This window comes from Schistocerca americana, chromosome 1, assembly GCF_021461395.2.
Source record: "Schistocerca americana isolate TAMUIC-IGC-003095 chromosome 1, iqSchAmer2.1, whole genome shotgun sequence".
NCBI lineage: Eukaryota > Metazoa > Arthropoda > Insecta > Orthoptera > Acrididae > Schistocerca > Schistocerca americana.
In genome coordinates, this window is record NC_060119.1 from 715,651,248 (window position 1) to 715,676,666 (window position 25,419).

At 42.0% G+C, this 25,419-nt stretch overlaps 1 protein-coding gene and 1 non-coding gene across 2 annotated transcripts in view; one reads left to right on the plus strand and one right to left on the minus strand.

Moving 5' to 3' along the window:
- LOC124593783 (tyrosine-protein phosphatase non-receptor type 13-like) overlaps positions 1–25,419 on the plus strand; it is a 723,760-nt gene that overhangs the window by 682,888 nt on the left and 15,453 nt on the right. The window contains exons 5-8 of the mRNA XM_047132135.1: positions 5,441–5,629; positions 19,264–19,416; positions 21,487–21,656; positions 23,330–23,508. Of these exons, the coding sequence (XP_046988091.1) occupies positions 5,441–5,629; positions 19,264–19,416; positions 21,487–21,656; positions 23,330–23,508 (691 nt within the window). The remainder of the gene's footprint in view (positions 1–5,440; positions 5,630–19,263; positions 19,417–21,486; positions 21,657–23,329; positions 23,509–25,419) is intronic.
- Positions 4,034–4,106, minus strand: Trnas-uga. The gene has a single exon. It is a non-coding gene; the product is annotated as a tRNA-Ser (tRNA).

Sequence of the window (25,419 nt, forward strand, 5' to 3'; positions counted from 1 at the left end):
TTGTATCTGCTTGCGTGATATTTTACACATGTACTGAGGAGCAAACCGCTTAAAAATTCTGAACTCGTATAGTGTCTCTTTGCAAAGTTTAGTGACAAACAACTGGCTAGGAACCGTTTATTAACGCCCATGTAAATTTCATTAACCGGTCTTTCTAAAAACCGAGCGAGGTGGCGCAGTGGTTAGCACACTGGACTCGCATTCGGGAGGACGACGGTTCAATCCCGTCTCCGGCCATCCTGGTTTAGGTTTTCCGTGATTTCCCTAAATCGCTTCAGGCAAATGCCGGGATGGTTCCTTTGAAAGGGCACGGCCGATTTCCTTCCCAATCCTTCCCTAACCCGAGCTTGCGCTCCGTCTCTAATGACCTCGTTGTCGACGGGACGTTAAACGCTAACCACCACCACCACCTCTTTCTAAAACTGTATTTGATTTGCTGTTTATTTCAATGTTTGAATCATCTATAAACAAAGTAAACTTGGCACCTGCAAATTTAGTACTGAAAGGTTACTAAAATTCTCAAGAAGTGTAATTTTATTTACAAGGATATTGTGATGTGCCCAGTCTAATGGCTTTAACTGGTCACGAAATATATCAGTAGTCTGTAATTTATTATTTAATGAATTAAGTACATTTTCGCGGTGTGCGTAAATAGCCTTCTTAATATCAGAACTCTTTAGAAATCACTAAGTTAAATCTTGTACGTATAAATCGGGGCGCCATTTATTAATCTTATCCATTAGGATACAAATAATAGAGTGCAAATTAAATAAAAGTTATGTACCTACATAAAAAATGATGTATCATCGGCCAAACAAAAGTTGTAAGACATAGTGGAAAGATAACTCAAAAGTAATTACCTTCCATTTTAGTCACAAATCCAATAAATCACGTCTGATATAAACTTTTGTTTGTATAATTTCTTGGTTTGACATAAAGGTACAAAGGGAAGTCCGTTAGGCAATAAATCAGGTGAATTCAAGTAAGGAAATATTAATTAGATCTTGAGTTGTTTGACGTGCTGTGTGACAAATGCCATCGCCATGATAAGGAATGATGCGACGTTTTCGGTTGTTTTACATGATCCGATCGATGACTTGTGGCAAAGAAACTGTAAACTGCTGTTCTACATTAATTGTTCTTCGATCCTCTCAAACAACAGTCCAGTGTAACGGAAGAAACAACCAATCATTTTCTTGATAGTGCTTCTCGAACGAACCACTTTTCTTGATTTTGGTTCGTCATGGACCACCCAAACAGTTAACTGCTGCTTAGTTCCCGGCTTGTACGCTCACGTACAGGTTGCGCCCCCTACCACGATGTTGTACAGTATACAGACTTTGCATCTTTTCGGTCTAAATTTTAGAGCATTTTCTTACACCAGCCGACATGGGACTGCTTCTGAGGTTCAGCGAGATTCTGTGGAATCCATCGGGAGCAGATCTATTTCACAGCTAAATGTTCGTGCAGAATCGAATGTAGTGCAGAATTAGATACGCCTAAACATGCCTCCATGTCGCGCTAAGTCTTCGATCTTTTGTGAGTAGCATCCATGTCTTTTTTGGACAAACTGATTTTGGTGGCCTTCACGAAATTCATCGCTGACGGAAGGACGGTCACGACGAATTTCTGCAAACCAATATTTTGAACTGTCTCCTCTGAAGGTGATCGATTACTGACAGCTGAACGAAGTTGTGCGAGGCGTTACTGTTGAGTTAGGGCTTTACAAAACTCATAAATCATCATCCTACGAAAAGTTCCAAGCGAAATTTACAGTTTTTCACAATAAACGAACGAATTATTCGCGCCCTTTTCTGAGCTGCCATTTTTTTTAATGATACAAAATGACAAATTTGAGCCGGCCGTTGTGGCCGTGCGGTTCTAGGCGCTTTAGTCTGGAACCGCGTGACCGCTACGGTCGCAGGTTCGAATCCTGCCTCAGGCATGGATGTGTGTGATGTCCTTAGGTTAGTTAGGTTTAAGTAATTCTAAGTTCTAGGGGGACTGATGACCCCAGATGTTAAAAAAAGGTCCCATAGTGCTCAGAACCATTTGAACCATTTTTGACAAATTTGAAAGCAATAATGTCACATCTCAGTAGCTCCATTTAAGGGCCATACACACGCACCCACCGTCTAACAAACTGGGCGCTTGTAGGCGTTTTGGCCAACGACCGACCGATTTTTCTTGTTGGCCGGTCGGTTGGGTATGACCATCCGACAGCCGACCCATCATCACTTCAAAAAATGGATCTAAGCACTATGGGACTTAACGCTGAGGTCATGAGTCCCTTGGACTTAGAACTACTTAAACCTAACTAATCTAAGGACATCACATACATCCATGCCCGAGGCAGGATCCGAACCTGCGACCGTAGAAGCAGCGCGGTTCCAGACAAGCGCCTAGAACCGCTCTTCCACAGAGGCCGGCCCCATCACTTCACCCCACAAATTGTGCTGGGCAGTGGCGGCTGCTGTGTAAGGGCGCAAGAGCATGTGAACTCCATAATTTTCGACAGCTTGCGAATTTATTGGTTATTTTTCTTTGAATGCTGTTAAACGTAACATAGATGTTGCAATGTGACAGATACGGCACATAATCTACCGTGCTACTGTTCCTCTAGACTCCGTGAAACTTGGCAACAGGGTGGTGAGGACACCTACAGTCGTGTTTTAAGGAGCTTCTGCGCATGCGCTGTTCGCGTGACGTAATTTGCTAAACAATGTGCATGGTTCACGATGTGCACATGTAGCCCTTGCCACTCAACTAGAAGTTTACGTTGGTGCCAGCAGATGGCAGCATACTGCGCTAGACTTTTATTCGCGTTCGCTCGGCATAAATCCTGCTAGATGACAGCGCACTCCTCAGATATGCTAATTCACTCACTATATAGTAAAATTAGATCGTACGTCAGTATAAGTTGTACTGACAGTAAACATATTTTGTGAGGGTCTGAGTAGGTTACAGTATATTAAATTATGAATTTTATCATAAAGTAATCCATTAGAGGCGCTGAGAATCATAAGGGCCTTAAGCACATCACCGTCTAATGTGAGATTGTATCATTTATTCATCCTTCTGAAATCTATTGATCTTATGGTGAGTCGAGTTTATCTGTGCTGTAGGCCCATATCCTACATTTGAAAATTCACGAAAAGCTGTTTCACCGGTTTCTCTGGTATTCACTTGAATGTGGTATCGACGGCAGTGTGCTTTAGGCTCTTATGGATCTCGGCTCCTCATTTGTATTCTAGTCAAGTGACCATATCAGTAAACACTACTACTTCAGTTTAATCATTTATGCAAACGACAGTTTGTGTGCCGGCCGGAGAATCCGAGCGGTTCTAGGCGCTACAGTCTGGAACCGCGTGACCGTTACGGTCGCAGGTTCGAATCCTGCCTCGGGCATGGACATGTGTGATGTCCGTAGGTTAGTTAGGTTTAAGTAGTTCTAAGTTCTAGGGGACTGATGACCTCAGAATTTAAGTCCCATTGTGCTCAGAGCACTATGGGACTCTCACTCTCAGATTTATCTGAATCTAAACATTTATGAACACACAGAATGTATACTCACGAGCCGCCACTGGTGCTGAGTGTAGTTCCGCCGTGCCGACCTCCCGACATATCTTAATCTGGCATGTCGCTGACTCTAGATAGCTTACGGCCATTTGGCAACTGGCACAGCGGTTTCACCAGAAGGCAAATGTGAATCATGAGTACACTTGCATTGATGCAGCCATAGATGCAATACCTCAGAAACACAGTAACAGCTTCTTTAATTAGATGAGGTGACAAAAGTCGTGGGATACCTCCTAATATCGCGTCGGAGCTCCTTTTGCCCGGCGTAATGCAGCAGCTCGTCGATTTGGTATGGACTCAACAAACAGTTGGAAGTCCTTTGCAGAAATACTGAGTCATGCTGCCTCTATAACCGTCCATAACTGCGAAAGTGTTGCTGGTGCAAGATTTTGTACACGAACTGGTCTCTCGATTATATCCCATGAATGAAACTTCCTGGGAGATTAAAACTGTGTGCCCGACCGAGACTCGAACTCGGGACGTTTGCCTTTCAAGGGCAAGTGCTCTACCAACTGAGCTACCCAAGCACGACTCACGCCGCGTCCTCACAGCTTTACTTCTACCAGTACCTTGTCTCCTACCTTCCAAACTTTACAGAAGCTCTCTCCGAGTTCGAGTCTCGGTCCGGCACACAGTTTTAATCTGCCAGGAAGTTTCATATCAGCGCACACTCCGCTGCAGAGTGAAAATCTCATTCTGGCTTGTCCCATGATTGTTCGATAGGATTCATGTCGGGCCATCTGGGTTGCCAAATAATTCTCTCGAATTGTCCATAATGTTCTTCAAACTAATCGCAAACAATTGTGGCCATGCGACATGACATAGTTCTTTGGAAACACGAAGACCATTAATGGCTGCAATTGGTCTCCAAGTAGCCGAACATAACCATTTCCAGTCAATGATCGGTTCAGTTAGACCAGAAGACCCAGTCCATTCCATGTAAACACGGCCCACATCATTATGGAGCCACCACCAGCCTGTAAAGACCCTTGTTGACAACTTGGGTCCACGATTTCGTAGCGAGTGCGTCGCACTCGAAACCTACAATCAGCTCTTACCAACTGAAATCGGGACTAATCTGACCAGGCCATCGCCGGCCGGGGTGGCCGAGCGGTTCTATGTGCTACAGTCTGGAACCGCGCGACCGCTACGGTCGCAGGTTCGAATCCTGCCTCGGACATGGATGTGTGTAATGTCCTTAGGTTAGTTAGGTTTAAGTAGTTCTAGGGGACTGATGACCTCAGAAGTTGAGTCGCATAGTGTTCAGAGCCATTTTTTTTGACCAGGCCATCCCTTCCAATCCCTAGATCCCAACCGATATGTTCACAAGCCTAAGAGAGGTGCTAAAGGCGATGTCGCGTTGTTAGCAAAGGCACTCGCTTCAATCGTCTACTGCCCACAGCCCATTAACACCAAATTTCGTCGCACTGTCCTAAGGGATACGTTCGTCGTACGTACCACATTGGTTTGTGCTGTTATTTCACGCAGGTTGTTGCTCGCTTGTTAGCGCTGACAACCCTACGCAAACGCCGTCGGCCATTGCGTCGTCCGTGGTGAGAGGCAATGCCTTAAATTTGGTATTCTCGGCACACTCTTGACACTGTGGATCGCAGAGTATTGAATTCCCTAACGATTTCCGAAATGGAATGTCCAATGCGTCTAGCCCAAAGTAAGATACCGCAACCAAAGTCTGTCAATTCCCGTCGTGCGGCCATCACGCATATTTGCATATACGTGCATATCTTTCACCTCAGTGTATAATGTACAGTAGTATATCTTCAGGAAATGTTGATTGCGCGACTTCTTCGGCTGTGTCGGTGGGACACAGATGAATGGTAAGAGTTTGATTTTCGTGTTACAGCAAGCCCTGGAGGTGCTGCGGCGAACGCCGAGCCGCGTGTCGCTGCGCGTGGTGCGGCCTCCGGGCAGCCTGGTCCCCGTGCCGCCTCCGGCGCCCGGCCAGCCGCCGCCGCCCCCACGCCGCGACGCCCACCTCTCCCAGCAGCAGCTGCTGCCGCCGCCGCCCTCGCATGCCGACGATAGTTCCAGGGTAAGCACCGGCAAAATACAAGTACTATAACGCACCCCCCCCCCCCCCATGAACCATCGACCTTGCCGTTGGTGGGGAGGCTTGCGTGCCTCAGCGATACAGATAGCCGCACCGTAGGTGCAACCACAATGGAGGGTTATCTGTTGAGAGGCCAGACAAACGTGTGGTTCCTGAAGAGGGGCAGCAGCCTTTTCAGTAGTTGCAGGAGCAACGGTCTAGATGGTTGACTGATCTGGCCTTGTAACACTAACCATAACAGCCTTGCTGTGCTGGTACTGTGAACGGCTGAAAGCGAGGGCAAACGACGGCCGTAATTTTTCCCGAGGGCATGCAGCTTTACTGTACGGTTAAATGATGATGGCATCCTCTTGGGTAAAATATTCCGGAGGTAAAATAGTCCCCCATTCGGATCTCCGGGCGGGGACTACTCAAGACAACGTCGTTATCAGAAGAAAGAAAACTGGCATTCTACGGATCGGAGCGTGGAATGTCAGATCCCTTAATCGGGCAGGTAGGTTAGAAAATTTAAATACGGAAATGGACAGGTTAAAGTTAGATATAGTGGGAATTAGTGAAGTTCGGTGGCAGGAGGAACAAGATTTCTGGTCAGGTGACTACAAGGCTATAAACACAAAATCAAATAGGAGTAATGCGGGAGTAGGTTTAATAATGAATAAAAAAATAGGAGTGCGGGTAAGCTACTACAAAAAGCATAGTGAACGCCTTATTGCGGCCAAGATAGACACGAAGCCCACGCCTACTACAGTAGTACAAGTTTATATGCCAACTAGCTCTGCAGATGACGAAGAAATTGAAGAACTGTATGATGAGATAAAAGAAATTATTCAGATAGTGAAGGGAGACGAAAATTTAATAGTCATGGGTGTCTCGAATTCGCTAGTAGGAAAAGGAAGAGAAGGAAACATAGTAGGTGAATATGGACTGGGCGTCAGAAATGAAAGAGGAAGCCGCCTAGTAGAATTTTGCACAGAGCATAACTTAATCATAGCTAACACTTGCTTCAAGAATCATAAAAGAAGGTTGTATACATGGAAGAAACCTGGAGATACTGACAGGTTTCAGATAGATTATATAATGGTAACACAGAGATTTCAACACAAGGTTTTAAATTATAAGACATTCCCGGGGGCGGATGTGGACTCTGGCCACAATATATTGGTTATGAACTGTAGATTAAAACTGAAGAAACTGCGAAAAGGTGGCAATATAAGGAGATCGGACCTGGATAAACTGACTAAACCAGAGGCTGTACAGAGTTTCAGAGAGAGAATAAGGAAGCAATTGATAAGAATGGGGGAAGGAAATACGGTAGAAGAAGAATGGGTAGCTTTGAGGTATGAAGTAGTGAACGCAGCAGAGGATCAACTAGGTAAAAAGACGAGGGCTAGTAGAAATCCTTGGGTAACAGAAGAAATATTGAACTTAATTGATGAAAGGAGAAAATATAAAAATGCAGGAACTGAAGCAGGCAAAAAGGAATACAAACGTCTCACAAATGAGATCAATAGGAAGCGCAGAATGGCGAAGCAGGAATGGCTAGAGGACAAATGTAAGGATGTAGAGGCTTGTCACACTAGGGGTAAGATAGATACTGCTTACAGGAAAATTAAAGAGACCTTTGAAGAAAAGAGAACCACTTGTATGAATATCAAGATCTCAGATGGAAACCCAATTCTAAGCAAAGAAGGGAAAGCAGAAAGGTGGAAGGAGTATATAGAGGGTCTCTCCAAAGAGCGATGTACTTGAGGGCAATATTATGGAAATGGAAGAGGATGTAGATGATTATGAAATGGGAGATATGATACTGCATCTAGAATTTGACAGAGCACTGAAAGACCTAAGTCGAAACAAGGCCCCGGAAGTAGACAACATTCCATTAGAACTACTGACAGCCTTGGGAGATCCAGCCCTGACAAATCTCTACCATCTGGTGAGCAAAATCTATGAGACAGGCGAAATACTCTCAGACTTCAAGAAGAATATAATAATTCAAATCCCAAACAAAGCAGGTGTTGACAGATGTGAAAATTACTGAACTATCAGTTTAATAATTCATTGCTGCAAATTACTAACACGAATTCTTTACAGACGAATGGAAAAACTGTTAGAAGCCACCCATAGGGAAGATCAGTTTGGATTCCATAGAAACGTTGGAACACGTGTGGCAATACGTTTCTAGCATTTGTAGACTTAGAGGAAGCTTTTGACAATGTTGACTGGAATATTCTCTTTCCAATTCTGAAGGTGGCAGGGGTAAAATACAGTGAGCGAAAGCCTATTTACAGTTTGTACAGAAACCAGATGGCAGTCGAGGGCCATGAAAGGGAAGCAGTGGTTGAGAAGGGAGTGAGACAGGGGTGTAGCCTCTCCCCGATGTTCGCTCTGTATATTGAGCAAGCAGTAAAGGAAACAACAGAAAAATTTGGAGTAGGAATTAAAGTCCAGGGAGAAGAAATAAAAACTTGAGGTTTGCCGATGGCATTGTAATTCAGTCAGAGACAGCAAAGGATTTGGAAGAGCAGTTGAACGGAATCGACAATGTCTTGAAAGGAGGATATAAGATGAACATCAACAAAAGCAAAACGAGGATAATGGAATGCAGTCGAGTTAACTCGGGTGATGCTGAGGGAATTAGATTAGGAAATGAGACACTTAAAGTAGTAAAGGAGTTTTGCTATTTGGGGGGCAAAATAACTAATGATGGTCGAAGTAGAGAGGATATAAAATGTTGACTGGCAATGGCAAGGAAAGTCGTTCTGAAGAAGAGAAATTTCTTAACATCGACTATAGACTGAACTGCCAGGAAGTCGTTTCTGAAAGTATTTGTATGGAGTGTAGCCATGTATGGAAGTGAAACATGGACAATAAATAGTTTGGACAAGAAGAGAATAGAAGCTTTCGAAATGTGGTGCTACAGAAGAATGTTGAAGATTAGATGGGTAGATCACATAACTAATGTGGAGGTATTGAATAGAATTGGGGAGAAGAGGAGTTTGTGGCACACCTTGACTAGAAGAAGGGATCGGTTGGTAGGACACGTTCTGAGACATCAATGGACCACAAATTTAGTATTGGAGGGCAGCGTGGAGGGTAAAAATCGTAGAGAGAGACCAAGAGATGAATACAATAAGCAGATTCAGAAGGATGTAGGCTGCAGTACGTACTGGGAGATGAAGCAGCTTGCACAGGATAGAGTATTATGGAGAGTTGCATCAAACCAGTCTCAGGACTGAAGACCACAACAACAACAACAACAACATAACGCCACGGGCAGCTATCTGTCCTATACTCGTCAAATTATGATCAGGACCAACAACGACTGAAAATAATCGTTCAACGTGACAGAAATGCAACCCTTCCGCAAATTGCTGCAGATTTCAATGCCGGGCCATCAGGAAATGTCAGCGTGCGAACCATTCTACGAAACATTATCAGTATGGGCTGTCGGAAGAGAACGCCTTCTCGTGTACTCCTGATGACTGCACGACACGAAGCGTTACGCTTCACGTGGGCCCGTCAACACCGACATTGGACTGTTGATGACTGGAAATATGTTGCCTGGTCGGACGAGTCTCGTTTCAAATTGTATCGAATGGATGGACGTGTATGCATATGGAGACAACCTCATGAATCCTTGTCCCTGCATGTCATCAGGGGACTGTTGAAGCTGGTGGAGCCTCTGTAATGGTGTGGGGCGTGTGCAGTTGGAGTGATATGGGACCCCTGATAAGTGTGCGAGGTGCCGGGGCAAGCAGTGTATTTAACACTAAATTCTTCTAGAATCTACATATGTAAATGATGCTCTAAGCCCCCCCTATTCTAACTCCGACTTTTGCTGTTGCACATGGATTAAAAATTATATAAGCGAACTGACTGTAATCAACCCTGCAGGTGGAGTAGAAAAGAGTTTGGCACCTGCAATAATTAAATTTGATAAATAAGTTAAATAAAGGAAGGTTTCATTAACGTAGTGAGAAATGATGGGTTGCTCTACCGATTAACAGAATGAAAGTCTGTCCAAAATAACAATATGATTTATTAAGACTAAACACAAAATAATAAACAAAAACACATGAAACATTTATAATACATCAAATTGGCTCAAGTTGGATACTCAAACAAACGCTGTGAAGGTGAAGTTGTCCCTAAACTAGTTTGTGAGGTTTATGACGAAGTGGTATGTGGAGCCAATTTCTTGCCACTCAAATCTTAAGAGAGACACACAGCTAACCCAACATTAATTGCTGCTACTCAAGACAGAACAAAGTTAGAAAAAGACGAACAGGTGCGCTCTGCTGAGCTCTGATTATCACCTAGGAAAATCCCTATCTGCTGGTGCTGCGGACATACATTACCAAACTGTCTTCTTAACTGCCAGAACACGATCTGGCGTACCGGAGGCGATGGCTGGTTGCTTCGACGTCCTCGACCGAAAGGCGAGAGCCGACTACCTAGAGCACCCGTACAGGCCAAATACACAACATTCCCGCCCCCACGACGGTGGCCGTGGTTAAACGTTCCAATAAGCAACTCGAAAACCGGCGGAAAATTCCACTCCATTGCCGGAGACGAGAGCCGACTACCTAGAGCACCCGTACAGGCCGAACACACAACATTCCCGCCCCCACGACAGTGGCCGTGGTTAAACATTCCAATCAGCAACTCGAAAACCGGAGGAAAATTCCACTCCATTGCCGGAGCACTACCATTCCACCAATGGAGATTATTGGCGCCAATTTCTGCACTGATTTTGCTACGTCACGGAGCTATGCCCTGAGCAAGCAAATCACAGTTACTATTTTGCAGAAAGCGCGGGAATTTTCCCGCCACAACTGCCTGGGTACACAAGTCATTCCCACGCCTTGCTGGTAGCCCGCCAGAAAGTGTTTTCGCTAAGATTCTGCGAAGTAACGGAACCTCTAGCCCAGCCGCTACTTCAGACCCCTCCGGACGTGTCTTTTGACAATGTCGGCGTCTGCAAAGCATTCACTCGACTTCCTCACACCCGTCGGCTTAACCCTTTCCAGATCAGCGGAGCCCGCCTGTCACCGGACCACCCGGGTGACGAGAGACGCTGCGTGGGAAGTCCGCGTGTGAAGGAATAGCGACTTTTCACTGCATGCAATTAGAGAGGAAAATCGTAATTTGGACGCGATCTTAGAGCAACGTCGCGACCGTGATTATGATAGTGAAGTGGAGGATGGAACAGAGACAGGCACACAGGTCGAGACGGTAGCAGAAGTTTATAGTCAAACGAACGAGTGCAGACAGAGGCCAGCTCGGTCACGTCAGAGCTCTAGCGCCCAGGTGTCCAGAGTTACATCGCCCATGTTTGACGAGGATCAAAAAGATGACGTAAACCCAATACTGAGCTTCCTACGATCAATGAAAGAAGAAGCTGATGAACAACGTAAGAAGGAGAAGGAAGAAGATGAGAAACAACGTAAGAAGGAGAAGGAAGAAGCTGAGAAACAACGTAAGAAGGAGAAAGAAGAAGCTGAGGAACAGCGTAAGAAGGACACAGAGGCAATAATTTCGCATATAGGGGAAATTCGTGGGGAATTATTAACAATAAAAAAAGAATGTGGAGAAGCAAAACAAATGTCAATGGTAGCACAAAAAGTAGCAGGCCTAGCCAAAACTGCAGCAGCAGGTGCAATGAAAATCGCAAGAGTAACTTCTCAACTCGCAGGGTGCTTGCAACGTGCGACACAAGTCCACTCAAAATCCCTAGCGGCCTTAAAGACTCAAGGTAATATTGCGGTTACGAACATCACGAAACGAATGAAAGAAGTAGAGAGTCAGATAGCAAAACTAGAGCGAAACGGGCACACGAGCACTGCGCGTTCGGATACCAATGATGGAGTACACAGCATTGTGTCTCCGAGGAAAAGCCCGCCGTGCTCTAGCCCAGTGACAGCGTGCGGAACGAACAATGCACACGCAGAAACAGCGAGTAATAGCTCCAATAATTGCAGCCCACTTAGAAGAGTGAATGCTGAATGCCACTTCCACTGTGATACAGACGTAGCACATCACAGTTATCAGCAAGATAGATCAGGACACTCAGCAGACGTGCAAGTATCGGAAACAAGTGACAACACCAGTGCGAGGATCGGACAGAATTTTGATCACAATCACTTCCTGTCGATACTAAAACTCCAGAAATTCAAAGATAATGGAGGGTCGATGCATCCGAAGAGCTGGGTGATGCAATTTACAAATTCATTACCGTCGTCATGGCCAACCCAGGCCAAATTAGAATTCATGTGTGGACACATCGAAGGCCAAGCTGCGGAAAAGATGCGGGGCGTGGCAGCGACGTGTCGGACTTATCAGGAATTTGTTGGTGCATTCCTGTGGACCTACTGGTCAAAGGATACGCAAGACAGGATTAAAGAGGAAATAATATTTTGTCCTGAACTGGAAGTGTCCGGGCATAGGAGCGCAACCAAATTTTTTGATGATTTACTCAAGAAGAATCAGTTTTTAGATAATCCATATTGCAACGGAGAAATCATTAAATTTTGCTTTTCCAAATTGCCAGTTAGGTATCAACAGACCCTTGTCGGGAAGTGTGGATCTGACATAGATGCATTCAAGAGTCTACTGCACGAACTCGCAGTAGTCTTCGATAAACAAGACGCAAAGGACAGGAAGAAGGCGCAAAATAACAAATACCACGGGCCAGCAAGGGAAGACGACAACAGATCGCATAATCCCACTGGTCAGTTAGGAAACCAGGGTTACGGAAATCAAGGTAACGCTATTCAAGATTATGGAAACCAGAGGCACGGAAAGCAGAACGTCGGGGAACAGGGTCAATCTAGACAAGCAATCTGGGACAAGAGGAATGACGAACGGCAAAGCGACCGTAATTGGAGAGAGCGAAATCAAGGACAACAGGAGAACCAGGAGATTGAAATTAGACCTCCAAATCCTAATGCACGTCAGAGGAGGGGGAGTCTAAGAAGGGATTGACACTAGTCCATAGGACTCCACCACTTCTCTCACACAAAGAAGTTCATGGAATAATAGTAGTTTAAGTGGTGTACATAGTAGAATACGCAAATATATGAACCTTTCTTCGGGGAACAATAATCGTTGCATTAATAGATTAAGATTGTTAAAGTATTAGCACGCTGCGTTTTCTCGAATAAGAATTTACTGCTGTTAACTTTTTTTGTCTATGTTCGCGATCTCCTCTGTCGTTGCGATAAGAGGCACTACCATTCCATGAGCAATGTTTTTGTCCTTTCCTATCTGGTGTCCATGTTAAGGGATAAAGATGAGTGACAAGATGTCGCACAAACGGGCGCATACAAGAACGTGCTCTTAGAAGCGTTCTGAGAAGTCGTGATATGCTCCATAGCGGCCACAACCAGTTCGTGAGACGTTCATACCAATGCTTGCAGGCACGCGTCAGTGCACTGCAAGATTGTGGTATATTGCATGATTTCGAGGATGAATATGGGCAGTATAGTTTTTTTGCAGAGCTGCGCCAGCATCGTTGTCTTGCAAGTCGGGGTGAACCTGTGAGCGTTTGACTCCAATGGAGCCCTAGACGAGAGAAATGCAGGCATAAAGCCTACCATGCCAATGTGCTGGTTGGGGATTTAGCGTGCTGCTCGTGACTGTCACAGATGAATAACCAGGGACTTATACTTGGATATTCGTGACATACTGTGTAGCTGGCGTGTGTTGGGCGACTGAATCCTCAACAGGAACCAATCCTGGCAGGGTCGCCATTTTATGCGAGGTGCCGGGGCAAGCAGTGTATTTAACACTAAATTCTTCTAGAATCTACATATGTAAATGATGCTCTAAGCCCCCCCTATTCTAACTCCGACTTTTGCTGTTGCACATGGATTAAAAATTATATACGCGAACTGACTGTAATCAACCCTGCAGGTGGAGTAGAAAAGAGTTTGGCACCTGCAATAATTAAATTTGATAAATAAGTTAAATAAAGGAAGGTTTCATTAACGTAGTGAGAAATGATGGGTTGCTCTACCGATTAACAGAATGAAAGTCTGTCCAAAATAACAATATGATTTATTAAGACTAAACACAAAATAATAAACAAAAACACATGAAACATTTATAATACATCAAATTGGCTCAAATTGGATACTCAAACAAACGCTGTGAAGGTGAAGTTGTCCCTAAACTAGATTGTGAGGTTTATGACGAAGTGGTATGTGGAGCCAATTCCTTGCCACTCAAATCTTAAGAGAGGCACACAGCTAATCCAACATTAATTGCTGCTACTCAAGACAGAACAAAGTTAGAAAAAGACGAACAGGTGCGCTCTGCTGAGCTCTGATTATCAGCTAGGAAAATATCTATCTGCCGGTGCTGCGGACATACATTACCAAACTGTCTTCTTAACTGCCAGAACACGATCTGGCGTACCGGAGGCGATGGCTGGTTGCTTCGACGTCCTCGACCGAAAGGCGAGAGCCGACTACCTAGAGCACCCGTACAGGTCGAACACACAACATTCCCGCCCCCACGACGGTGGCCGTGGTTAAACGTTCCAATCAGCAACTCGAACACCGGCGGAAAATTCCACTCCATTGCCGGAGCACTACCATTCCACCAATGGAGATTCTTGGCGCCAATTTCTGCGCTTATTTTGCTACGTCACGGAGCTATGCCCTGAGCAAGCAAATCACAGTTACTATTTTGCAGAAAGCGCGGGAATTTTCCCGCCACAACTGCCTGGGTACACAAGTCATTCACACGCCTTGCTAGTAGCCCGCCAGAAAGTGTTTTCGCTAAGATTCTGCGAAGTAACGGAACCTCTAGCCCAGCCGCTACTTCAGACCCCTCTGGGCGTGTCTTTTGACAATGTCGGCGTCTGCAAAGCATTCACTCGACTTCCTCACACCCGTCGGCTTAACCCTTTCCAGATCAGCGGAGCCCGCCTGTCACCGGACCACCCGGGTGACGAGAGACGCTGCGTGGGAAGTCCGCGTGTGAAGGAATAGCGACTTTTCACTGCATGCAATTAGAGAGGAAAATCGTAAGATAGAAATATGAGAGGGGGCTCATGCCACCTCTCAAGTGTAGATATGATTCTGACAGGTGACACATACGGTAGCATCCTGTCTGATTACCTGCGTCCGTTCATGTCGAATTTGCATTCCGACGGACTTGGGCAGTTGCAGCAGGACAATGCGACACCCCACACGTCCAGAATTGCTACAGAGTGACTCCAGGAACACTCTTCTTCGTTTAAACACTTCCCTTGGCCACCAAACTCCCCAGACACGAACATTATTGAGTATATCTGGGATGCCTTGCAACGTGCTGTTAACAAGAGATCTCCACCCCATCGTACTCTTACGCATTTATGGACTGTCCTGCAGGATTCATGGTGTCAGTTCCCTCCAGCACTCTTCAGACATTAGTTGAGTCCACGTCACGTCGTGTTGCGGCACTTCTGCGTGCTCGGGTTAGCCCCTACACGATATTAGGCAGGTGTATCAATTTCTTCGGCTCTTCAGTGCATATGAATAGCTTAGTGTCGGCTGCTTCGCTCGCATAGGCTGTATGGTCTGCATAGGAATTTTTCCTTTTTGTTTAGTCGAATTTTTATGTTCTTCACAAACTGCAACACCTAAACTTTTTTCTCTATTTAGGGTCGTAAAAGCATGGTCCTTTCCGAAAGTACTTTCGACCAAAAAGCTATTCTGCTAGCTGGAGTCCAAGGTTTTCGTTAATCAGACCTTTTTCGTTTTGGTGATATTTCCACAGAATCGTTCATCTCCTTACCGAGAAATAAAAGACCAACTTTCAGAGGTTTAGCTTTAAAAATTTTTAACACAACGAAACATTTGCTTAAATACTGTCGCCCCTATTTCACCCCATTGGGGGTTGAATTTCCAAAAATTAGTGAAGAACATATTTTATTATTTCTAACAGAGTAGCCAAATACAAATTTTCATATATTTAGCTTTGAAAGTGCTTTCATAATGAACTAATTTCATAAAATTGTTCATCCTCTATTTCACTGCCTTAGGATGTGGATTTTCCAAAAACCCCTAATTCCATGTTTTTTTTTTAATTTCCGAAGGTCTGGTACATTTTTTCATAGATTATCTCTAAAAAACCTTTAGTAGTTCTTTAATAATTTATTTTCAAAAACTTTCATCTACTATTTTACTACCTTATTGGCTGAATTTCCAAAAATGCTGAAGCATGAATTTTTATTCATTTCTGAATGAAAAAGCAAATGCCAGTCTTCATAGTTCGAGCGTCAAAGTTGCCTTAGTAGCGACATATTTTAAAGTATCCTATCATCCTCTGTTTCACCCCCTTCGTAGTAGAATTTTGAACAGTCCTTTCTTAAACGATGCCTACAGCAGATTGACACCTTCTCCAAAGTTCAGATTTTTATCCTTAGCAGTCTGGGCTGGACGATGACGAGTCAGTGAGTGAGAAGAGTCAGTCGGGACATAGTCTTTTACGTGCAGGACGAATCACCTAAAACTTGCACCATAAATATTGCGGAAATGGAAAGTGCTATTGATGTGTGGATTTCACAGAATGGTCTGTTAGCCAATCAACAAATTGTGATAATACCTAGAAAGCATATTTTTGTGCAGACATCCAGTATCCTTATAAAAGCCATCTATGAATGATTAAAACTACTACTACTACCAACACTACTACTACCACTACCACTACCACTACTACCACCACCAACTGCGGGGCTGCATATACATCTCGCACCTTATATCTGCTGCGACATAGACAACATAAATTCGCAAAAATGCACGCTGAAAAAATTGTAAATAGGCAACTGCGAGTGACAGTAGCTTACACCAAAGAATGAAGATTAGTGTTTAGTATCCCAATGTCTGTGACGTCATTACAAATGAGAGCTGTATTTAGGTTATATGGACCACGAGGTTGAATCTCTGCAGCGGGCCACATCACAGAAAATTTTTGTGATAACTAACTCACAAAACTACCATTTTGGATCAGTGTTCTAATGAAAAGCATTCAAAATTTATTATTTAAATTCTGTAAAATTTTGCTTTGAAATTTAAAATTTAGTAAATTGATGCTATCAAAAATGTAAAGAATTGAAATCATTAACATATTCAACATGATTTATTAAAATCACAATGAACAACTATTTAAAAACAAAAATGTTGATACTCCTGCTATGCAGGAATCAGAGTGGTAGCTCATTCTACATATATAAATAAAAATGTTCAAAGTAGTAAATCTCAGAAAGTTCTTAAGCGATTGCTTTCGAAGTCTGAAACAATGTTGCATTCGCATACAATAGTAGGGCTCCAGTATATATGTACTGGAATGCCAGCTTATACTTTATAAAACCATATGTAATATGTGAAGGGGAAACGTTGTTACCAAAAATCTTGAAAAGTTCTTTACCAATTTACTTCAAACTTTTACACATTACTCCGATAAATGTTGGATGGACATGGGCTATGTATTCTTAATTATGTGTAATATATAAATGTGATCATAATATATAACAGAGAAACATATTTAGCAAACATGTTGAAAAATTCTTGACAAGCTTACTTCATATTTTTACATGACACTCTAATAACATTCATGTAGAAATAGGTTATATATTTTTTTAAAACAACTATATAGGCACCTACATGTTTTCTGTTAAAATGACTGAGAGAAAGAAAATGCTGTGTTTTGCTCTGGTGTGAATATGTGCAGTTCTAAGTACTGCCAACTGAAGTGCCATGTGTCAGACCTGGAATTTGGAATGAGCAAATGTGTTGTTTTGAGAGGTGAATGCTGACTAAATTCATATCAGCAGCCCACTGAAGAACCAACCAAATAAGCCCATGTGTAATATTTACATCTATGTCTTTTATGGAGGCCCACTCAGCAGTATCAGAATGATCAGTTTTCATTTATATTTTTGTGGAGTGGGCCCCTAGGCTGCAGTACAAACAGCTAGCATGTAAACACTGCCCTCTTACAGGTTGAGCACAAGATCCGATAAGACAATGAGAGCTGGACTTCACTCCTCCCAAATGTGAAGCCTACAACTTGAGTCAGTGAAAGAAGATGTCCTGGTAGTAGTGTTGCCAGATTTCAGCTATAAACCGCAAACGGCTGCAGACAAAACCAATAGCCATCTATACAACTCCGACAACACAGAGTCTTTACCACAGAGACATTTACAAAATTGTGTTACGTAATTTGTTGAGGGAAGTTTGGTGAAAAACAGCTGTGCCTAGCACACTGCAGCTGTCAGGAATCTTCTTACACTGGCTATACTGTAGCTCCCCTTTCTGCCGAGATGCCCATTCTTTCCTAAAAAGTTATGCTCCAGTCGACACTTCAGAGTATCGAATATTACCACATATGGTTTACAGGATCTATGACACTGATTTTTTTGGAACTATGAATTTTATTCTTTTTGTACATCACAGGTATGTACAAAATATTTCCCGGTCAGCAAGAAAGGTATTGTTTTTAGTCTTTGTAGCAGTTCTTGAAGGATCCTGGTGGAAAACCTTCAGCTCGTCAGTGGAGGCACATTCTGCACTACACTACTGCACTATATAACCAATTAACAGAACTTAACATTGGATTTGCCCCATTGACTGCATACTTTGTTTATAATATGGGTGTAACTGCTACACGGTATGTAATCTCCACCTTCATCTTCACTTTGCGCACTGTATTCACTGAGGTGTGCAACTTCAGGAAAACTGATGAGTGCTTATTGATGAACTTTCTCCCACAGGATCAACCACTATCCCTGCATATTCTGCCATGTGAACAATTCTCAGTTTAGTACAATGGACAGTTCTCTGACACAACAATGAACCTTTTCTTGAGTTTTCCAATTTACTGTTTGGCTTACCAGCCTTGCTGAACCATATATCTGACAGTTCCAGTAAGAAGTTCTGTTCCATTTTTGACAACCAGCAGTTAACTGTAAACAGCAGTTAATTCCACTGTGGACACATCACAGATAATTGTGTAACTTTTTTCAAACTAGTATCACCAACACTGATGTGGTAGACAGTCATTTGTTCTGTAGCAGAAGCAGTTTCCAAAAATGTGCTTTACTTACATTGTTCATACAAGACCTCACATCACATGAAATGTTTTTCCAAACACTAGTTCCTTATTTCAAAATGTTCTGTTATGATACTCTAATGTCTGAACAATTTTGACCCTAAGGATTTAGGACACCCTGTCTGACAGAAAATTACCAAGAAAGCTGATATCTACGCGATTTAATTTCTGTCCAACAGGACAATTTACCATAAGTTAATGCAGTTTGTGACTTAAGAGTATAGGAAGGTTATACTATCAGTGTATATTGTTTTTGTATGGTGATGAAGATCAGTGTGCAAGTCTTTTACAAAATACTGCCCATCTAAATCAGGAACTCCAATGAAAAAACAATCTGAGTCTTTCAATGAAATACATTAATTTCTTGTGGCTCAGAGGTTATTTTACTAAACATGCCTTTCAAATAAATGTTTAATGGGTCAATTACATGCTAACAGCTATCATTACAAAAAGTGTGAGGTCACAAAGTTTCTGTCAAATACGTTCACTGATTTGGTTGGATCTTTTGGATGTTGCAGGAATTTGATATTGTGCTGACCAAGGTGAACCGCAGCCTGGGCTTCACTCTGCGCAAGGAGGATGAAAGTGTTCTGGGCCACTATGTCAGAGCATTAGTTCGTGAACCTGCACTTTCAGATGGGCGTATTCGGCCTGGTGACAAGATAGTTGCGGTCAGTCTTTATTCTTTACACTAGATATTGTAGGCATCTGTATATGTAAATTTTCAGCCAAAACTTTGAAAGACTGGTTACATTAAGCAGACCAAATGGTATCTGGATTATTTGTATTCTTACTATTTCAATGCTGAATGCTGTTTTTCTTTTGGATAGTGTCTGAGATCTCCACCACATCTGTCTTCTCTCTCTCTCTCTCTCTCTCTCTCTCTCTCTCTCTCTCTCTCACACACACACACACACACACACACACACACACACGCACACAGAGAGAGAGAGAATTTATTTTTCTTGGTGATTGCATTGTAAACTGGTATTTTTGGATTGAAAAATGTGCAAAATATTGTGCAAAATATGTGATACACAATCACATACCTATACAGGATTGGTGTATCATGCACAGAAACGTGCAATAGAAAACAATTCTAGTAAGAGTACACACATTCACACATTCACACAAACACAGTCACACAGATACCCAAATGTACTCGCTTATGGTAGCAGTGAGAGTAGTTGCCTGTGTAGATGGATGAGGGTAGGGAATAGGGAAGGATGCATGAGGCAGGGAGAGGGTAGCAGGGTAGCAGGGTAGTGTGAGGCAGGTCATCTGCCAGATGATGCAGAGGGTGCACAGTAAAATGAAAGAGGGTTCTGAGGGTAGAGCATGTGGGGGGAGGAGGGGGGGAGAGAGGGGGAGAGAGAGAGAGAGAGAGAGAGAGAGAGAGAGAGAGAGAGAGAGAGAGAGAGAGAGTGCTCACATAGGGGGGAGTGGGGGAGTGAAGGGAGGAAACAAGTTAGTAAAGGTTTACGCCAGGGGGATTGATAGTCTGTAGGTTATGCTGCAGAGGCCATATGCACCTGTACAGTTCAGAGAAACTTGTGCTGGAACAGAGTACCCAAATGCCTCATGTAGTGAAGCAGCTGTTGAAGTCATTAGTGCTGTAGTGTGCAGCATGTTCAGCACTGGATGGTCAAGTTTGTGGTTTGCCACAGTTTGGCACAGTAGTGTAAAATTACGAGAACATAGACTGGTTGGCCTGGAACTAGCTTCAGGAGGTGAAATTTCAGAACTGTCAACAGAAACATTAAAAGTAGGAAAAAAAACTATTCCTAACTTTTGGAAGTTTTTGGTAATTTGTCACTGAAGAAAAAGAGATAGGATTGATGAGGAGTGGAAGGTCACTCAAGCAACAGGTTGAGAGTGATACACTCATTGTGAGGATGATGGGAGAGAGAGATGAAAAGGGAGTTGTCAGAGTATGAAGTCAAACACAGTACATTGGTAATCACTGTGTCAGCTTCAGTCCAGAGATGACAGAAGAAAAGTATGAGAAGTGAAGATGGATTGAGAGGCAGATAAACAAGAATTGTAATGAATAGCACAAAAGTGGGGTTGGGAGAGTAAAGGAACTGAAAGCTGGGAAGTAATAAAGAATCATTGTTTCATTTAGCATGCATAGACAAGGGAAATTTCAATGCTGCCCTGACTCTCCCTCAACTTGTCAGTCCATGATAGTTATCCTCCTCCTTGCCATTGTTCCCAATTTCAGTAGTGTATGTTTATCATTAAGTCCTGAAAGGGTGTTCGGTGCTGTATGTTGGGATAACAGCTTTACATTTTTTTTTTTTTTTTTAACATCATGATATTTTTTGTTCCCCTTTATTCAGTTTGTCTTGGTGAAATTCTCAATACAATTTAGTCTTTTAAAGGTATGCATTCTTTGTATTTAAGGGAAAGACACTCTGTCTCCAATGAGGTTTAGATATCAGGAGTCATGTTTCAGTTGGGTGACTATCCCAGCTGCACATTAATACATAATATATAAATTCATTGTTATTTGGCATCATCATTTAATGTAAGTGTTTTGCAGAGTTTGGTGAAATAACATGCTGCAGGCAGTCTCCACACTGTGAAAGCCAGCAGACATTTTTTAGAGAGAGTAAATGTCCCTTACTGATAGAAACAACTGTATTCTTTTTCTTTGACCTTACTTTATCTATCTACAGTGTTATGGCTATGGAGTTGTAAAATGACACAAAAACAAGCTGTAAAATTTCCCATTTCAGGTAAACGATGTGGATATATCTCCAATGAGTCATGAAGAAGCAGTAATGTTCCTACGACAGTGTGGCGATGTTGTCAAATTACGTTTGTATCGTGATGAGAGCCAGACTCCAGTATCTGCTCTTTCACCAACTGAGGAGGAGAAGCCATTTAAACCAAAGCCTCTCTTAAGGTTAGAATTGTACAATGAAATTTAGCAAGTGAATGAATTCATCACCATTAAAATGAGTGTCTATTATGTGAATTTAGCAGCACATAAAATACTTGATACATTTTTCCTGCCATCATATTGATTTTTTATTAATCTCAACATATATTTTTATCTTTTCATGTTTTTGTTGTTGTTGTTGTTGTTGTGGTCTTCAGTCCTGAGACTGGTTTGATGCAGCTCTCCATGCTACTCTATCCTGTGCAAGCTTCTTCATCTCCCAGTACTTACTGCAACCTACATCCTTCTGAATCTGCTTAGTGTATTCATCTCTTGGTCTCCCTCTACAATTTTTACCCTCCACGCTGCCCTCCAATGCTAAATTTGTGATCCCTTGATGCCTCAGAACATGTCCTACCAACCGGTCTCTTCTTCTTGTCAAGTTGTGCCACAAACTCCTCTTCTCCCCAATTCTATTCAATACCTCTTCATTAGTTATGTGATCTACCCATCTAATCTTCAGCATTCTTCTGTAGCACCACATTTCGAAAGCTTCTATTCTCTTCTTGTCCAAGCTATTTATCGTCCATGTTACACTTCCATACATGGCTACACTCCATACAAATACTTTCAGAAACGAATTCCTGACACTGAAATCTATACTTGATGTTAACAAATTTCTCTTCTTCAGAAATGCTTTCCTTGCCATTGCCAGTCTACATTTTGTATCCTCTCTACTTCGACCATCATCAGTTATTTTGCTCCCCAAATAGCAGAACTCCTTTACTACTTTAAGTGTCTCATTTCCTAATCTAATTCCCTCAGCATCACCCGAGTTAACTCGACTGCATTCCATTATCCTCGTTTTGCTTTTGTTGATGTTCATCTTATATCCTCCTTTCAAGACACTGTCCATTCCGTTCAACTGCTCTTCCAAGTCCTTTGCTGTCTCTGACAGAATTACAATGTCATTGGTGAACCTCAAAGTTTTTATTTCTTCTCTATGGATTTTAATACCTACTCCAAATTTTCATTTATATGATATTAAATTAATCTTCATGAATGCACAAAAATACTGGCCAGTATGTGTCAGAATATTCATAGCTTCCAGTGATTAACAATATATGTTAAATAATGAAACAGTACTACTGAAAATAAAACTGATTTTCACAGTATAAATTTGAACATAATAGCATAGCATAGAACTATGAGAGTATATTTAGAATGACTGCAGAATGGAAGAGCTTTGATCTGTTCTAGTATAGTGAAATTATTGGTCTTCATTATACTGTACTCCAGTTCATATCAGCACTTTTTACTTTTTATCTGGGTGAGCGCCAGGATATCCAGATCATTGATAAATTGAAGGGCAGCCATATGATAATGTTCCTCTTGGTGTACGAGGATTTAACGCTTAGAGTATAAAACATATGCACTAAAGGGTGGAACTGAAGGGGTAATATTTTACTTATCTTATTATAGAGCAAATAGTTTTTGCAATAGTTTTCTGTTCAGTGTCATTATTATTAACTGCATGTTCGATGGTCTCACAAATACTGAATATCCTATAAAGACAACAAGAATTGTTTGAAAATCCTATAAAAGAATTGAAGGTAAGATACACAAGAAAATTCACTTCATTAATAAATGTCATTTGCTATTTTTTATGGCAACATGTAACTAACATTTTATTTCAGGAAAGAAGCAAGAGACATGCTTACGGACTTAGCAGTGCGAAAGATGTCACCTGGCGAATCAAGCTACAGTGGTAGCAGGCTGCGCCGAGTGTCAGCTGATTCTTCTCCCTGCTCTTCACCACGCAGACGTCATCTCACAAGATCTTCTCCTTCAGAAAACAAAGCTGCAACACTTGAAAGTAAGAATAAGAAAAGAAATGAGAAAAAATTAAAAAGTTCTTATGCATAAATTTTTATTATCTGTTGATTTTAGTTTTGCATTGTCATTCATTAACACTCTCACTGGATCATTTCTCTTGTAATGTGATTTAGTTCCTCTCCTTGTGTTAAGCAACATCCAAGTATAATTTCTCTGTTATCTTAGAGGACTTTCAAGAGGTAAATAAATGTATAGTTATTTTTTATGGTGTATTTCGAAATTTGTGCTGCCAAACAGTGTGTAGTTTGACACTCTGTCACAGTCTGGCCTTTTATGGAGTTGAGGCAAACTTGCTGATTTAAGTTACCAGCTGTTTCCCTCAGCTGATTCAGATGAATCCAAGGCAGTTTTTTTATCAACAAGGCCACTGCTGAATTCCTTTTCCATCATAGTTCAACTGAGCTTGTTCCAGCAGCAGTGAAGTAGATAAAACTACCAACAGGAAAACTGTATAATTTTTTTGCTGTTATGCTACATTTAATATTGAAATAGTCCTTCACCAGTAAATCTCTTCCCCAATTCTTAAAAGACTAGAACTACCTTGTCAGATCCTTCTGTGCACTTCATAAAACCAAAAAAAATTTTGGGACTATATGATTCTAAAATCAATGAGACACAGTTGGATCACCCAACTTGTACAAATATCTGAGTGTAAAACTTTGGGGAGATATGAAATGGAATGATCACATGGGCAAATCAGGTGGTAGACTTAACTTCATAGGTAAAAAATTGGGAAAAAAGCAGTCGGTCTACAAAGAAGATTGCTTACAAATCACTCGTGCGACCCATTTTAGAGTATTGCTCAAGTGCGTGGAACCTGTACCAAATAGGACTAACATGTGATATTGAATGTATACAGAGAAGGGCAGCACAAATGGTCACACATTTCCCTGACCTGTGGCAGAGGGTCAAAGAGATACTGAAGAAACTGAACTGGCTTTAAATATTGGCTCTAGGAATGCACTTCAACCCCGTATGTATCGCTGCGCAGGGATCATGGGGACAAGGTCAGATTAATTACAGCACATACAAAGCCATATAAACAATCTTTTTTCCTGCACTACATATGTGAATGGAACACGAAGAGACCCTAATAACTGTTACAATGGGAAGTACTTTTTGCTGTGCACTTCACAGTGATTTACAGATTATAGATGTAGATGTAGACGTATAAAATATCATATCTCCCAAAGTAAGTGTTGTACAATGATACAATTTTCCATTATATTCAGTGGTATATTTGGATACCATCTGCAAATGTTGTGAATAGAATGAACCATCTGCAGATGTTGTGAACATAATGTACCTGATGCTGTTGTTTTACTGCATGAACAGTGAAAATGTAGTATGCTGTAAACTTTCTTCCTTTCATCATTTTGTGCGGGGAATGTTGGGGAAAAAATGGTTTGAGAGGTTTGAAATTAAGTGTAAAGCTTGGTCAGAAGACAGTAAGTGCTCTCATTCTAATGTACTGGATGAATATATTCTGGGTAACTTGTGTGCCATGAGTTATGTTGTCGAAAGACATATAAACCGTTCCTAACTGTAATTAATGACATATTGTGCTAAAATTTTAACACATGGTTGTAGCTCTTAACAAGTAGGTTATGACAGCATTTTAAAGTTTTAAATTCAGTCAGTAATTTTATGAAATATTGAAAATCAAATTTTTGTTGCTCCTTGGAGCTGTTAGGCAACTGTAACTGGGACTGTGCCACAAGTTAGCTGTTTAGTAATATAGAAATTTCAGTTTAAGCACACTTTGTAATACTTGCTCTGTATTTCTTTCTCCTCATTCCACATACCAGGACAAAGTGTTTAGTGTTAAACATATGCCAGAAGATTCATTCATTGTTGTTTGTAAAGATCATGATATGCATGTCTTGGAGAA